At 42.6% G+C, this 16,043-nt stretch overlaps 1 protein-coding gene across 1 annotated transcript in view; it reads left to right on the top strand.

The window, feature by feature from the left end:
* The first annotated feature begins 10,141 nt into the window (after positions 1-10,141).
* Positions 10,142-16,043, top strand: part of LOC127578456 (ADP-ribosylation factor-like protein 8B-A) — a 77,369-nt gene continuing 71,467 nt past the window's right edge. Inside the window, exon 1 of the mRNA XM_052030493.1 lies at positions 10,142-10,404. Coding sequence (XP_051886453.1) covers positions 10,171-10,404 — 234 coding nt within the window. The 5' untranslated portion in view covers positions 10,142-10,170. The remainder of the gene's footprint in view (positions 10,405-16,043) is intronic.

Genomic DNA, 16,043 nt, shown 5'->3' with positions numbered 1-16,043 from the left:
TGACTCTACTTCAGATTTCTAAACAAGTGGATAAAAATTATCTGCACAGACCACAGATCTCAAGGCTAATTGTTAACCCTCTCTGCCCAATAAAAAACAACACAATGTAGTAAAAGTGTTCACAGGATTCATCCATCATGATTCCATTCCTTCCTAAGTATTAGCATTCTGGCCTAGATTTTTCAGCAGGACACTTGGGGGTATATAAAGGAACATTCAAGGGATATGAAAATTAATACATAAAATTATTATTGGTATTGGTATTGGTTTATTATTGTTAATTGTACCAAGGTACAGTGAAAAACTTGTCTTGCATACTGTTCATACAGATCAATTCATTACACAGTGTATTGAGGTTGTACAGAGTGCATTGAGGTAGTACAAGGTAAAAACAATAACAGTATAGAGTAAAGTGTCACAGCTACAGAGAAGTGCAGTGCAGGTAGACAATAAGGTGCAAGGTCAAACAAGGTCGATTGTGAGGTCAGAGTCCATCTCATCGTATAAGGGGACTGTTCAATAGTCTTATCACTGTGGGACAGAAGCTGTCCTTGAGCCTGGTGGTATGTGCCCTCAGGCTCCTGTACCTTCTGCCTGATGGGCGAGGAGAGGACAGAGAATGACCCGGGTGGGTGGGGTCTTTGATTATGCTGGCTGCTTTGCCAAGTCAGCGAGAGGTATAGACAGAGTCCAAGGAGGGCAGGCTGGTTTCTGTGATGTCCACAACTCTCTGCAGTTTCTTACGGTCCTGGGCAGAGCAGTTGCCATACCAAGCCGTGGTGCATCCAGATAGGATGCTTTCTCTTGTGCATCAATAAAAGTTGGTAAGTGTCAAAGGGGACATGCCACATTTCTTTAGCCTCCTGAGGAAGTAGAGTAACTGGTGAGCTTTCTTGGCCATGGCATCTACGTTGTTGGACCAGGACAGGCTATTGGTGATGTTCTCTCCTAGGAACTTGAAGCTCTCTCAAACTTCTTGACCTCACCACCGTTGATGTAAACAGGTGCATGTACACCACCCACTTTCTTGAAGTCAATGACCAGTTCTTTTGTTTTGCTGACATTGAGAGAAAGGTTGTTGTCATGACACCATGTCACCAAGCTCTCTATCTCCTTCCTGTACTCCAACTCATCATTATTTGAGATACGGGCTACTACAATGGTATCATCTACAAACTTGTAGATGGAGTTAGAGCAGAATCTGGCCACACAGTCATGAGTATACAGGGAGTAGAGTAGAGGGCTGAGGACGCAGCCTTGTGGGCACCAGTGTTGAGAATAATCGTGCTGGAGGTGTTGCTGCCTATCCTCACTGATTGCGGTCTGTTGGTCAGAAAGTCAAGGATCTAGTTGCAGAGAGAGGTGTTGAGTCCCAGGTCTCGGAGTTTAGTGATGAGTTTGCCTGGAATTATAGTATTGAAGGCGGAGCTGTTGTCAATAAACAATAGTCTAACATAGGTGTCTTAACCGCCTAGATGTTCCAGAGATGAGTGTAGGTTCAGGGAGATGGTGTCAACTGTAGACCTGTTTCAGCAGTAGGTGAATTGCAGTGGGTTGAGGTTGTCGGGGAGACCAGCCTCACGAAGCACTTCTTGAAGATGGATGTCAGAGCCACTGGTCAGCAGTCATTAAGGCATGTTACCTTGCTTTTCTTTGGTACCAGGATGATAGTGGTCTTCTTAAAACAGGTGGGAACCCCAGATTGAAGCAGGGGGAGGTTAAATATGTCTGCAAATGTCCCCGCTAGCTGATCAGCACAAGATCTGAGCACACGGCCAGGGACACCATCCCGGCCAGATGCTTTCCTTGTGTTCACTCTCCGGAAGACTGATCTTACGTTCTCAACAATGACCACGGGTTCAGTTGCATTAGAGGTGGTCAGGGTGGGTGGTGACAATCCACTCGCCTTCTGTTCAAAACACGCATAGAATGCATTAAGCTCATCAGGAAGGGATGCGCTATTGTTAACTATGCTTCCAGTCCAGTTATAATTGCATATGGACAACAAGGGTGGTCAGGGCAATATTGGCAATGTAAAAAAGTTAACAGTGAAACAATAAATGAAAAGAGGAGATTATGGTGTTAAATATTTTTCACTGTATTGTAATAGAAGAAGCATACTTGATAAAGTCCCTTGTGCTAAATTTATTATTAGCTTTATTATTAAAAATCACAAACAAAAACTTAAAATGTGTTTCTAAAACCTCAGCATAGAGGGACATATCAGCCAGGCTGCCCATTAACTGTCCAGTGAGCCTTTTTGTATTCTTTTCAAACATTGTCTGTATCTTCAGGTATTTGCTTTCTTGTCTGGCGAATCTCTTCCTAGCACCTGAATAACTAGTTCCCTCTTCATCTTTGCCTCATCATCTACCTGTGGTCTCACTATGAGACTTACCCAGCCTCTTAGTGAGAAAACCAACAACTTTACTCATGGGGCTGACACATCTAGATTTCACACCAGGATCATTCTTAGCTGCTAAGATGTTGACTTCATTCAGGAGCTGACACACACAAGTGCTCCCCTAGCTGAGGCCATCATCCAGACCTTCTACACTTGTTCCAACCACTTCCCTAACCGTACTATCATTAATATTTCTCTCTTCAATTCCCAAAATGTTTGGGGCAGCTATGGCTTCTTTGTTAAAACTGTTAGCTTAAGTTGAAGGCAAAATTATTGACCTGGCTGGGAATTTGATACCAGGAGATGGAGGGTGGGGGTAAGTGGCAAAAGTGGCTGGTGATGCCCCACAGATGTGTGCTGAAGTGTTCACCATATTTGTAAACAGTATACAAGATGGGATAGAACATCAAGGACAGATGTGGTGCAAGCAATGCAGATGAAGTTATAGAGGTATAATGGGATCTATAAATTAAAACAGTAGAAACAATGAATGTCCAAAGACCCTTGGGAACTCATGCATATGGATCATTAAGACATTCAGAATAGGCACAGAAAGCAATTAAAGGGGTTAATTGCTTTTATATTTAAAGAGTTAGAACACAAAGAGTAGGAGTTACGTTTCAGTTAGACCAGAACTGGAGCTCTGTAAGCAGTTTTGGTTAACACATCTTCAGACAAATACTCTGGCCTTGGAGGGGGTATCGTACAGGTTTATCCGCATGATCCGTGGACTCAAAGCATTAAAAGAGATAAGATAAGATAAGATATCTTTATTAGTCACATGTACATTGAAACACACTGTGAAATGCATCTTCTGCGTAGAGTGTTCTGGGGGCAGCCTGCAAGTGTCGCCACGCTTCCGGTGCCAACGTAGCGTGCCCACAACTTCCTAACCCGTACGTCTTTGGAATGTGGGAGGAAACCGGAGCACCCGGAGGAAACCCACGCAGACACGGGGAGAACAAGAAGAGATTACACAAGGGGTGTATTCCATGAAATTGAAGGTTAAAGGATTCATTTGATTATTTTTCAACAGTAAAGAAAACTCCTATGAGTTCTCTCATGTGCTTCAGTGAATGAGTTGATGATGACTTGAAGCCCAGACTCTGAACATGCACATGAACACTCATCTACTGCATGCAGCATCTGGACTATTGAGGTTGGGGCGATCCTGGTTCTAGACTGTACCTACGGAAGGTTGAATAGTTTCCCATTGCTTCCATTCCTTTAGGAAGATTGCTAGAGGTGAGGTATTGCGGCGATATAGATTGAATAAAAATGATGCAGCCCTATTTGACATAAGCCCTCACTGAGATTGGCGCTGTTGTGGACCTGTTGGTTAAGATCATGCCAACATTAAGCCATAAACAAAATGAGGACACACTTCCCAGCTGATGGAGTCAAAGACTTTAGTGAGGTTGAGAAAGGCCATGAATGTGCTTCTCCCTACACTTCTCATGAAGACGTTGAGTGGTGAAGATTACATCAGAGACGGATGGAATCCAACCTGTGATTTATGGAGCAGCTCTTCAGCCGGGAGGAGGTTGGTAACTTGGATGGATATGCTTATCCATTAGTCCACATACAAACTTATCCCTCAGCACTCAATCCAGAAACATACCTAAGTTGCAAAGCCAGGGCAGATCGTTCAGAGCAACAATTGTCTCTCTTGATATCTGACTGTGGATTCCAAAATTAGACTCTCCACAATCTCTGGTTCTGTTAAAACTATTTTGTAATTTCTCTGTCATTTTGTTAAATGGAATATTGATCACTGTACAAATATATTTGACAAAATGTTGCGTAAGTATCTGGCTCTATTTCTTCTAAGAAGGTAGCCTTCTCATATTAACGTATGGCCTCATACCAAGCATCTTTCCCTTTTCTCCCTTTCACAATAGTTATTTAACTGAAGAAATATTTCCATCATTTCAATGTACAGATTGAAGGGCTCCAGTGTTTGCCTTAACTATCGAGATTTCTGATATAATAGACCAGTGACTGACTTATCATTTTCCATTGTCTACCACTTCAACAATTACTACTTCCAATTTTTTATTTGCACTCTATTTTGAAGTTTATACCCTTTTACCCTTGGGCTCAAATCTGTACCTCCACAAGTTACCATGAGCTTTACAGACTCACCATGCCAAGGCCATCACATAGTCACTTGACACCTTCAAGGGCTTCATCAGTTTCAATAGCTATGATTCTTCACTATCCTCATCGCCGGTGTAAACGACATGAACCCAGTTGGTTCTTAACCTCCAACAAAGTCTGTTGAATTCACATGGGATATGAAGAGCTGAAAACAATGTAGCTTATTCATGGGTTCTTCTTAGATAGTGTCTGGAACTTTCCATAAAACATTGCTATGACCCGACACAATCCTTAAAGGGGTTACAGCCTGAAAATATTAATCATTGTTCATGACTAATATTGCATATACGACACCGCAAGTCTCATATGGAGCTCCAGCAGTAACTTGATGGAGTGACACAAAGATACTGGTTGATAAGATTAAAGCTCGTGGGAACTGAAGGCAAACTATCAGCCCGGCTGGGATATTAGTAGAGAGGCTGGAGTCAGAGAGTGGAGATGATCAGCAAGATGTGAAGAGTGACATCTCATTGGAATCTCTGTTGAAACCTCACCTATTCTCCATGTTTTTAAACAACTTAGAAAATTAGGCAGAAAAGCAAAATCCATGTTTGTGGGAAATGTAAAGTTGGCAGCAATGTAAGCGGTAGGGATGGAAGCATTCGATTACAGAGAGGTATTAATAGATTGGCAAATGGGCAAATCTGTGCCAAATGGATTTTAATGGATTCAAACGTAAAGTCATCTACTCTGGACCTAAGTAGGGCAGAAAAGGGTAAATATCATGTTGAACAAAATAGAAAATAGAGAATATCTATGTACCTTGACCGTTAAGCTATCACAGATAGGTACTGAAAATAACTTAAAAGGCCAAATGGAACTGTCCTTTAGATAGAAACTCCTCTAGACATACAGTAGAATGTAAAGGGGGAGAGAAGATAGGTTGCAGCTATACGTAGCTCTGATTGGACTATACCTGGGATACCATGAGCAGTCATTGGTTTGTCCCCTTTGACTCTCACCAACTTTTACCGATGCACCATAGAAAGCATCCTATCAGGATGTATCACGGCTTGGTATGGCAGCTGCTCTGCCCAAGATCGCAAGAAGCTGCAGAGAGTTGTGGACACAGCCCAGCGCATTACGGACACCAGTCTCCCCTCCTTGGCCTCTGTCTTTACCTCTCATTGTCTTGCTGTAGCAGCCAGCATAATCAAAGACCCCACCCACCCGGGACATCCTCTCTTCTCTACTCTTCCATTGGGTAGAAGATACAAGAGCCTGAGGGCACGTACCACCAGACTTAAGGACAGCTTCTACCCCACTGTGATAAGACTATTGAATGGTTCCCTTATACAATGAGATGGACTATGACCTATGACCTCATGATCTACCTTGTTGTGACCTCGCACCTTATTGCACTGCACTTTCTCTGTAGCTGTGACACTTTACTCTGTACTGTTATTGTTTTTTTTACCTGTACTACATCAATGCACTCTGTACTGACTTGATATAACTGCACTGTGTAATGAATTGACCTGTAAGATCGGTTTGTAAGACAAGTTTTTCACTGTACCTCGGTACAAGTGACAATAATAAACCAATACCAATACCAATACCCATACCAGTCCTGGGCCCCTTCGAAAGGGTATGTTGGCATTGAAGGGAGTGCAGCATAGATTTATTGGAATGATTACTAACAGAAAGGAATGATTTTTGGTTGTTTCTGAGTCGAGGACCACAGGGAAGAGTTTAAAAACTGGAGTCTCCTTTCAGGAGATAATCTGTAAGCACTTCTTAAAGGCAAAGGATAGCAGATATTTGAAATTCACTTCCACACTTGCAATTGATGTTGGGTCAATTGGCAGGTAAATTTGCAACCTAGAAATTTTTGTTAACTAGAGGTATTAAGGGAAACGGGGAAAAGATGGTACATTCAGTTGGGTCACATTGATTGTGGAAATTGTCTCAGGGGGCTCACTGACCGACTTCTCATCGAATATACCTAAGTCCCTTATTAAACCAGTAAGATGGTAGCAAATTTGGTGTTGTTTTACACACCCGGACAGAAATGGACTTCAATCATTTTGACCATTCTCAACTGAAAATTAAGAATTCCTGTGGTATGTTGTTCTATGGATCCCGATATTTCTGTGGGAGTATATTTTATTTTCTGCTTGCTTTTTAAGATTTTATTACACAAGAACAGATGTACTCACCTTGTTTGTACACTTACAGTATGTGCCGTCACTCTTGCTGAGTACCTTTGCTGGAGTCTTGCTGCTTAAAGTCAGTGCAGCACTTTGTATAAATAGTTACTGTGCTTCAAACATAGTTTATTGGCTTTGAAGTTCTTTGGGGATTTCTGGGAACATTGATAAAGTCACGGTTCAGCTGTGGATAGCTTAAGTATAGCTGCTAATTTACCCAGAGCATGGCCCTACAAGCAACAGACATCAGTTTTAATTGAGAAGTACTTAATAAATGACTCTTTCTTTCTCCAAACACTCAGCTCCAAATTGCATTCCAGATCTTTATGCAACATTTCTCATTCATTTTGCTGAACTAATTGTTTCTGGAACATGGATCCATGAAGCTTTAATTCCACTTACCAACAGAAGAAAGGGGACTGATTCTTGAAATAAGACACTTCAATCCAATGAGATTTGTTCTGTTGTGACTTCAAGATTCAATGATTTGAATACAATGAAATGCAGACTAGGTGACCATTTTGCAGAACACCTGTGGTCTGTCCGTAACTGTGACCCGCGTCTCCCCATTGCTGGTCACTTCAACTCCCCCCCCACACTATCACTGATATGTCAGTCCTCGGCCTTCTCCACTGCCAGGAGAATTCCAAGTGCAAACTGGAGGAACAGCACCTCATTTTCCATCTTGGAACCTTGCAGCCTAATGGCATGAACATTGAATTCTCCCACTTAGGTAATCCCCACCCCCTTTCCCCACAACTCCACCCCCCCCCCCCCCCCCCCCACCATCGACTTCAGAAGTATTACTTGATTGTTAGCTTAACTTCATTGTTTGGGAAAATATTGGAATCAATTCTGAGGGACAGTATAACTTTTTATTTAGAAAGACACAGTTTAATCAAGGACAGTCAGCAAGGATTTGTTACTGGGTTCTTGTCTGGCTAATTTGATTACATTTTTGTGGAGGGTCGAAAAGGGAAGTACATTTGTGGATTTCTTTCCACAAGATCTGGATGGCAGGCTAGATAAAAATGTGAAGGGCCTGGTCTCCAAGGGAAAATGGCAAACTGGATCCAAAACTGATTCAAATCCATAATGTCATAGGCAAACATACACAGGGTATAGATACCATAAAAACTAGCTTTTTGCAGCAGCAGCACAGTACATTACAAATATGACAAACATAAGTTAACATAAACTTAACATAAATTATACATAACTTACACGACAAAGTAAACTTTGTCGATGAAATGCCGAATCTTCTTAAACTTCTAAGAAAGTAAAGATGCTGGCACTCTTTCTTCCTAGTTGCATCTACATGCTGGGCCCAGCATAAATCTTCTGAGATGTTGACAGCCGGGAACTTGAAGCTGCTCACCCTTTCCACTGCTTATGTTTGCCTGACTTCCCCTTCCTAAAGTCCACAGTCGGTTCCCTGGTTTTGCTGATGCTGAGCTAAGGTTATTGTTATGACACCACTCAGCCAGCTGACCTATCTCACTCCTGTACACCTCCTTGTCACCATCCATGATTCTGCCAACAACAGTGGTGTCACCGGTGAATTTGTAGATGACAGTGGAGCTATGCTTAGCCACACAGTCGTAGGTACAGAGAGAGTAGAGCAGGGGGCTAAGCATGCGGGCCTAGGCCCATACTGAGGCAGGAGTTGATTTGAGCCATTACCAACCTCTTGAAGCACTTCAGTACAGTGCATGTAAATGCTACTGGATGGCAGTCATTGAGGCAGGTCACCCTGCTCTTCTTGGGCACTGGTACAACTAATGCCATCTTGAAGCAGACCTCAGAGCACAGAAGTGAGAGGTTGAAGATGTCCCTGAACACCCCAGCCAGTTGGTCAGTGTAGGTTTTTAGCACTCGACCAGGTATGTCGTCAGGGCCTGACTTCTTGCGAGGGTTCAGCCTCCTGAGGATGCTACGGCGTCAGTCTCCAAGACTGAGATCACAGGGTCGTTAGTGCTGTGGGGACTTGAGTAAGTGTGTTATTATTTTCCCCCTCAAAGTGTGCATAAAATGCACTGCTCATCAGGGAGTCTTTGCTGTTTATGCCATTCATTTTCACCTTGCAGAAGGTGATGGCTTGCAAGCCCTGCCACAGCTGTCAAGCATCCGCTTGTGTCTTCAGCTTTGTCCCGAATTGCCTTTTTGCTCCCGTGTGGTTGACAGGTGTATTTATGGTTGGACACATGTTGCCAATGGGATTCTATGAGGCTCGGTACTTATCTCATTGCCTTTTGTGTATGTGTTAATGATTGATACATTAAATGAAGGGGACATGATTACGATTTTTCAGATTATACAAAAATTGTCCGAAGTGGAAAGATTTCAACTTCAGGAGGATAGGAATGGTCTGATTACTGGGGCAGAAAAGTGGCAAATAGATTTTGGTTCAGAGAAGTGTGAGGCAATGCATCTGGGGAGGTGCAAGAGGTTAGGGTAATATGCAATAAGTGTCAGGATATTGAGAAGTGTGGACTCCCATGAGAACATCGGTCCCAGTCCTGCCTGGGTATAAGGCAGCCCATTTGCACAGGTCCCATCTTCCCCAGAACTGGTTCCAGTGTCCCAGGGATCTCCGCACCATTTCTTCAGCTACGGATTCATCTGGTCTATTCCCTTGTTCCCATACTCACTGGCAGGTGGCAATGGAATTAATCCCTAAATTACTACCTGCATTTTAATTTATCTTCTAACCCCTTACATTCATCCAAGAGGATCTTATCCCTTTTTATATTGCCTCACAGAGTCCCAGAGCACTTAGAATTGGTGAGGTACCTTTGAAGTGTAGTTGGTAATCTACTGTAGTGTGCGCAACATCCATTCTATACACAGGCCCCAGAAAATACATTGTGATAACTGACATTATAGTCTGTTTTTGTGATTTTAGTTGAGTGATAAATATTGGCCAGGACACATAGGGAACTCCCCTGCACTTCCTCAGGTAGTGGATAGTACACTGATAAAAGTTTGAACAAATCGCTAATATTGTTGATTAATCCCACGTTTGCATTGATTGCATCAGCCACTTTTTTATAGGTACGCCTTACAGTGCTATTTTCATTTCTGTCTTTGATACCCATCTGGGCAGGCAGTTTAAAGTCTTATCCAAACCGTGGTGCATCTGACAATGCAGCACCCCTTCAGCACCGCACTGGCCCTGAATCAAATCTCCAGAGTCAAACTTGAATGCACAATAAAATTAAAGCGGGGATGGGATTGTGTAATCCTTTGTGTGTTTGCCAAGGTGTATTTATTGTGCTTTGCATCTGTTTTCTTCCACTGTGGATTTTAATGCTGCATTAAATCATGCATTTCTTAGTCATCTCCTTATTGCCGAGTCTGGGAGTTGACCAATGCAGTTGACATTTGGGCACAGTCTCCCCGCCCACGGCGTTGTTGGGCAGCTGATGTGACGCTGCGCTCTCGCTTGACTGTCATATGATCGCCGGCTGCGGAGCTGGAGGGGAGGCAGAGCGGAGCAGCAGCGGGGGAAGGAGCCGGGGCTGGAGCCGGAGCCGGGCGCACACACATACATATACGGGGATGAGCATGTTGGTGCTGATCAATAAGCTGCTGGACTGGTTCAAGTCCCTGTTCTGGAAGGAGGAGATGGAGCTGACCCTGGTTGGCCTGCAGTACTCGGGCAAGACGACGTTTGTCAACGTGATAGCGGTACAGTCAGTCAGCATCTTGTAATTCACCCGTGCCTTTCTTTTTTTATTCATCGCCCCGATAGATAGAAGGCGAGTAGCTTCCCGCCCACCCCACCCCACCCCACCCCACCGATTTCAGGGCAGAGCCACTATTTTTTTTTGGCCTTTTCATTCCTCCCCGCTCCCTGTCATTGAGAGCCACTCACTTCACTTTGCAGCGTGAAGCCCACTTCCAGCTACCCCCTCATGTGGGTGGGAATCACTCCGGACCGGCTCCCCCACCGTGGTCTGTTAGGGTTGGGTACCTGCCGAGGGTTTGGGAGGAGCCCAGCTCCCCTGAATCATGTCTTTGCCATTGCAAACCTCTCCTGCGAATGCAGGGTTATCATCATTTCCTGTGCAGTTTCTAGCTCTGTGCTTGGCTTTTCATTTCCTTTTAAAAAAAACATTTTTTTTGCCGCTATTAGTTTGTTTTAAAACAAGATTTTTTTTTCTCTACCTCCCCTCACGCGAAGGACATTTTAGATGCTTGTGCGTGAATTTTTTTATGTGTACACACACACTACTGTCATGTGTAGTATGGCTGCACCAAGTCTCCTTGGGTTACCAAAACCCTTCCCCACGAAATTAAAACCCTTGAGTCAGTCTTATTATGTATAATACATTAGTAATATCACTGATTTTTGCCTACAAATTCTACAGCTGAAGTGATGCGTTAGAAATTAATATTTGCATCTGTTCTTCCTTTCAACATGCCCAGATTCTACATTAATTAATTTAAATTTTATTTTCGTATCTTAGTTTCCCTTTGATTGCCTTAGCAGTGAAATGCTTTCCCATTTCCCAGCAAACTGAAATGAGTCTTAATTTCTAATAATTATGCTGGATGTGAGGAATAGAAATCTTCTTGTCTCTTTAAAATTATAAATAAAAGTTTATCTTGCTGCAAAATTCCTCTTCCTCTATTCACCAAACAGGTTATGCCAAAAGAGTTGACCCCTCCCCACCTCTGGTGCTCAGTACGTGTACAGTATAATTGAATAAAATCATTACACTATGACCACGAGAGTAGATCAGAGGCTGGGTAAAATCATTGGTCAGATTTATTAAACCCCAATATATAGAATTTTGAAAATGTACAAAATCAATAATTTTTTGAAATTCATTTTTGGGATGTTGACATTGTTGGCAAGGCCTGCAGTTATTGGTCATCCCTAGCTGCCCCTGCGTTGGTGGTGTTCTGCCACATCCAGCTGCTGTGGTCCTCCTGGTGAAGGCACTCCTAACGTTGCTGCAATGTCAGGAGTTCCAGGATTTGGACTTGGTGACAGTGAAGGAGCAGCGATGACTTGTACCTTGTGGAAGATGGAAAGGCTTTGGGATGTCAGGAGATGAATCACCTTGGGTTACCCAGCCTCTGACCTACTCTTGTAGTCATAGTATTTAATTGGCAGTTCCAATTGAGTTGGATGAATTGGTGAGCCCAGGAGTTTGATGAATTCCTGACGTGAGATGAGAGTGACTTCCAAGTCAGGATGGTGTGTGATTTGGAAGGGAACCAGCAGGTGGTGGTGCTTGCATGCGCCTGCCGACCTTGACCTTCTTGGTGGTAAAGGTCTGGGAGGTGCTGTTGTGGTAATCGAGGTGGGGTAACTGCACTGTATTTTGTAAATGCTGCGGCAGTGATGGAAGGAATTACTGTTTTAGGTGGGTGGGGTATGAATCTAGCAGCTGCTTTCTCCTGGCTTATGTCAAGCTTCTTGAGTTTACGAGAGCTGAACTTGTTCCGGTCGGTGGAGAATATTCCATTGCACTCCTGACTTGTACCTTGTGGAAGATGGAAAGGCTTTGGGATGTCAGGAGATGAATCACCTTGGGTTACCCAGCCTCTGACCTACTCTTGTAGTCATAGTATTTAATTGGCAGTTCCAATTGAGTTGGATGAATTGTTGAGCCCAGGAGTTTGATGAATTCCTGACATGAGATGAGAGTGACTGTCCTTGATGATAAAGCAAGGGTACTAGGTAATGGCATTGAATATCAAAGACCAGTGGTTAGACTTGTTGGTGATGATAATTGTCTGGCATTTGTTACTTGATATGTATCAGCCTTTGCCTGGATGTTATCCAGGACATAGAGACATATGTCACAGAAACAGGCCCATTGGCCCCTCTGTCCATGCCTACCATCAAGTAACCATCTATACTAACCCCATTTACCAGTACTTAGTCCGTAGCCCTCTATACCCTGGCAAACCAAATACTCATCTTCAATGTTGTGAGGATACCCACTCCATCACCCTTTCGGGTCTAGATGCATTGCAGGCATGGACTGCTTCATTTGCTGAGGAGGCATGAATGTTACTGTACACTGTACAATTATTAGTGAATATCCCCACTTCTGATGTTGCTGATGAAACAGCTGAAGATGGTTGGGCTTTGGACACTGCCCTGAGGATCTGCTCGAACTACGTCCTCGGCTGGGATGATAGACCGCTGATAACCACAAGTATCTTCGTTGTGTGAGGCATGACTCCAACCATTGGCGTGATTTCCTGTGATACCCATTCTCTTCAATTTTACCAAGATTCCTTGATGCGGTAGCTGGTCAAATGCTGCCTTATTGTTAGGGACACCTGCTCATCTTGCTTCCTGGAATTCAACTTTTTGGTTCCCAGTTGGACCAACCCTGTAAAGAGGTCTAGAGCCAAGTGGCCCTGGTAAAACCCATATAAGTAATTTCTGAGTGTATTATTGGTGAATGTGTGCTGTTTGGTACCACTGTTGATTACACCTTCCATTACTTTGGTGATTGAGAGTACACTGATAGGGTGCTAATCAACCAGCCTGCATCTGTGTTGATTTTCGTGAGCAGTATTGTATTTGCAAGTCTTGTTACATACTGGAGAAGCTCTGCTGGAGGTGCAGCCAGTTCTGGGATGTATGTCTTCAGTACCAGAGCTAGGATGCTGTCTGGTCCCATTGCCTTTGCTGACATAGACTTAATATTTTAGAATCCATTTTGTATTGTATTTCTGAAATGGAGCTTTGCTAACATATTTTACATGAACTAGATAAGATTTTAAGTTGTTATTGCTCAGTCTAAATGAGAGAGAAATTTATCAATTCTCGCAAAGAAAAATAAGATCTGTAATGTTAATCCTCCTGTCTTTTATCCTTGTGACCCCACCAATGTTTTCTGTTTTTAGTGCAAATAATTATTATTTTATATTAACCTAGCAGTGCTTTCATTTTTACCTCTTCTTGAGAATTTTGCTGAACAGAGGTGGGGGTGGGGAAGAGAAACTGGCTGTCTGGACATTCTCATTATTAATTGACTGTGACTGTAGTGAACTATAGATTCTCATCCTTCTCAAACTGACTGCAGCCTTTGACACTGTTGACTACACCATTCTCCTCCAGTACCTGAGTTCTGTCTTCCAGCTGACCAGGACTGTCCTCATCTGATTCCATTCCTCATTGTCTTCTTGCAGCTGGAGAATGAAACCAAGAATCGTTTTAGGGCATTTAGTTCTACGTTACCCCGTGTTGTGCCTTTATACACTCCCAACCGAGGAAATTTAGTAAAGCTCTTCTGAAACTTAACTGACAGGTTTTGTGAGAATGACCTAATGGTTTTCCTTCCAGCTTCCCCAATTATGTGGCTGAAGTCATTCTGTTGGTGAGGCCGGTTTTGCTGATTGTATGAGCATTTTGCTGCTGGTTACCTTTGCTGAGATCGGCACCATGAAAGCTGCCTCCTTGTGAAAATGAACACAATTTATAAGAAGCTTGGTGGGGGAAGTAAAGAATGGGTGCCTTTGCATGTAGTAAATGATGCACTCCAACAATGCTGCTTTGTTGATCCAGTACAATTGTTCTGTGATAGATCAGTTCTTTTCCCTTCTCTGCTCCCACATATATGGCAGTAATGCAAATGGAAGATAACTATATTGTGTGTTTCACATTTATTTTTAATTTCCTTGCTTAAATCTGATAGGTGGTTCAATATGACTACTCATATCTTTGCATGTGAGGGAGATTCTTTTGCAAAGATGCCTTTAAATTGTGAACCTTCTTCATAGTGTAACATAACTGGAGTAACATAATGAGGCAAATATGATTCTAATTCTTTTGCAGATCAAAAGATTTGTGCAGAGTAAAACTTTCAGTGTTAATGGCAAGTGCCTCTCAACCCTCAGTTTGTCTTCCTTCATGTACTCATCAGCCTACTGTGTCTTCCCTTTTTAACTAGTGAGTGTCTCATGACATTGATTATGAATTCTAACCCAAAAATATCATCAAATGTCTACTCAAACCAAATTATAGGCAGTCCCTGGGTTATGTAAGTGTTCTGTTCTTGAGAACTGTACATAAACTGATTTCCTCATGTCAAAAACGTCTGTTTTTAATAGTAAACCATATCGTATCGCTCTACGTGCACTAGCTGTAATTATTTCATTGAATAATCACCCAACATTTACCCATAATTAAACTAATAGGATATGTACAGTATCCAGTCATTAATGAGTACCATGAAACACTTTAGTAATAATTACTAGCTTAAAAAATGCTTGCAAAATGTATGGAAGAATTTGCGTAAAGTTGGATTTGTAACCCAGGGAGCCTCAGGATCTTACTTAGTTTTTAGAATTGTTACCTTGGATCTAACTTGCTTTATTTGTATTGCATTATCAATCCAGCAGTTCATGTTGCTTCTCCATTTTGTCTGTTGAGTTCATTTTTCATTAATCACTACCAATGTTATAATTTTTTCAATGATTTGTTCTTGGAATGTAAGCAACATTGGCAAGGCAGCATCTGTTTATCCCTAACTTGCTTGCTGTCTGCATTGTGCATTTCCACTAGTGGCGGAGTCACAAATAAGAAGACACATCTTAAAAAAAAAACAAAAGGGCTGGTCATTTAAAACCTAGGTGCGTAGAACTTTCTTCTCTCAGATGGTAGTGAATCTCTGAGAGAAGAAACTCTTGAAATTCTCTGCTCCTGAAAGTGGTGGAGACCAGATCATTAGGTATATTTAAGGTGGAGATTGATAAATATTTGAAAGATGGAGGAATTGAGGGTTATTGGGAACTGGCGCAGAAGATGAGTTGAGGCCAGCACAGATCAGCCATGATCATATTGAATAGGGGCTGAGTGGCGGCCACCTGCTCCTATTTTGTTGTGTTGATCTGTTCTTGTGCTTATGGTTGTTACCACTTCTTGGTAGTTCATATTGCAGGGTTATACTGGCCTGCACCGGCTCTTGTGTTTTACCTTTTGGGGTTTAGGTTTCACTAGTGACTTCAGTATGTCATCTAGGGTGATGCTTGAGTGTTGCATTGTTTACAGTATCTTTCTCAGATGAGATTTCAAACGGTGGCTCAATCTACTTTCTTAGACTCCCATGACGCTGTTTGAAATGGGTATCTCTGCCTGTGCTACCGAAAATACATTTGTTTGCGTTTCACAGTACCTTGGCACATGCGGACTGGTTGCTTTACTCTACAAGTTGCAAAACTGCTTTCCTGCTTCCTGCTTGAACAGTTGGCTGTGTATTCATTCACTTTGGCAAGATTAACAACCATGGATATCTTTCCCTTGTCATATGGTGTTAAAACATCCTAAAATACAGTTGTGTAGGGTCATTACGTTG

This window comes from Pristis pectinata, chromosome 15 (assembly GCF_009764475.1).
Source record: "Pristis pectinata isolate sPriPec2 chromosome 15, sPriPec2.1.pri, whole genome shotgun sequence".
NCBI classification, from domain to species: Eukaryota; Metazoa; Chordata; class Chondrichthyes; order Rhinopristiformes; family Pristidae; genus Pristis; species Pristis pectinata.
Note: the sequence above shows the minus strand (reverse complement) of the source record. Positions and strands in the feature narration are given on the sequence as shown.